General features: G+C 43.5%; 1 protein-coding gene across 1 annotated transcript in view; it reads left to right on the top strand.

Annotated features, from left to right (window-relative positions):
• The window catches only part of IFNAR1 (interferon alpha and beta receptor subunit 1), a 24,631-nt gene that overhangs the window by 15,397 nt on the left and 7,714 nt on the right, over positions 1–1,520 (top strand). Inside the window, exon 6 of the mRNA XM_007447406.1 lies at positions 458–572. Within this exon, the coding sequence (XP_007447468.1) occupies positions 458–572 (115 nt within the window). The remainder of the gene's footprint in view (positions 1–457; positions 573–1,520) is intronic.

Below are 1,520 nucleotides of genomic sequence, written 5' to 3'. Positions count from 1 at the left end.
TGTACGCGGGCCTCTCACTGCTGTGGCCTCTCCCGTTGCGGAGCACAGGCTCCGGAGGCGCAGGCTCAGCGGCCATGGCTCACGGGCCCAGCCGCTCTGCGGCATGTGGGATCTTCCCGGACCGGGGCACAAACCCGTGTCCCCTGCATCGGCAGGGCGGACTCTCAACCACTGCGCCACCAGGGAAGCCCCTGCCAGATATATTTTAAACTTGCTTGTTTAACCCAATATATTGAGGCTCTCTTTTTATGTCGGCACATATAGATCTATCACATTCTTTTAAATGGCTGCGTAGTATTCCCCTGTGTGAATATACACCTTAACTTATTTAGCTGTTACGTCATTATGATAAAACGCAAGCCTTTTATCTTCTTGCTCATGCTATTAGGAATTCTAGCCATCTGCCATCTCACTAGAGAAAATGTGTGTGTTTTTTTGTGTGCTCTTTGTCTTCTAGAGAAACATGAAGTGCCTTCACCAGAAAATATACAAATCGATGCTGAAAATCATGTCTATGTTCTTAAATGGGATTACGCACATGAAAACATGACTTTTCGAGCTCAGTGGTCCCAGTAAGTTCTATTCCATAAATGTCCTTTTGCAGTTTATTTTGCCCAGTTTGTTAGGTTTCTTTTCACTCTGCTTCAGCCACCTGCTGCTTCGTGCACACGTGTGGCCTGATGGAAAGGTGGTTGTGATATACTGGAACTGGAGTGTTTAATTCTAGTCCCAGGATGTCATTGAGCTAATCACTTAACTTCTTTGGGCCTCAGTTTCTTCACTTGTCTTAAAATGGGTATAGTCTAATAATATCTAGTGTTCTTACTGGCTCTCTCTTTTTTTTTTTTTAAAGGTGTGATTCTAGTTGCATGTGCTATTTCCTCAATCTGGAATACTTGACACATAGCCGTGATCTTTTCTTCAGAACCCACTTCTTCCATGAGTCCTTGAAATGATCTGAGTCCAGTCACTCTGTCGTGTTCAATTCAAGTTAGCCTTCGCATTGTCTTGATTATTTTAGTGGCTTTGGAAGATTTTTTAGTGATTACTTTAGTGGGAAATAAGAAAATTGGAGAGAACTGGGCTCTATGTGATTGAGTAGAGACCAGCCAAATATGAGTGAAGCTTAGCACCACATGAGTGGAAGAGGACTGCATATAGTTTATACTAGTTGGAAAACTGCAGGGATTAAGTAGAGAGGGAGAAGAGAAGAGGATAATCAAGTGGAAGGTGAAGTGGACTATGGGAAAGAAAGAGATACTGAGGACTGGGGAATAGAGGGGCCAAAGGCAAGTATAGGTAAAGCAGGAAAGGAGGAGTGAGAGGAAAGAGACTAGAAAGACACAGAAAAAATGAGGGAAAAGGGAAGTCAGTACTGCTGTGATTGATTACTTTCAACCCTTTGGTGTTAGTTTCGAAGCAATAACAGTTTGTATAATAAACGCATTCATGTCGTACACGCCCTTACGGGTACACACACACACACACACACACACACACACACACACACACACACACAC

Source organism: Lipotes vexillifer, unplaced genomic scaffold, assembly GCF_000442215.2.
Source record: "Lipotes vexillifer unplaced genomic scaffold, Lipotes_vexillifer_v1.1 scaffold689, whole genome shotgun sequence".
Lineage (NCBI taxonomy): Eukaryota > Metazoa > Chordata > Mammalia > Artiodactyla > Lipotidae > Lipotes > Lipotes vexillifer.
The sequence above is the reverse complement of the archived record's forward strand: the minus strand, read 5'-3'. Positions and strand labels throughout refer to the sequence as shown.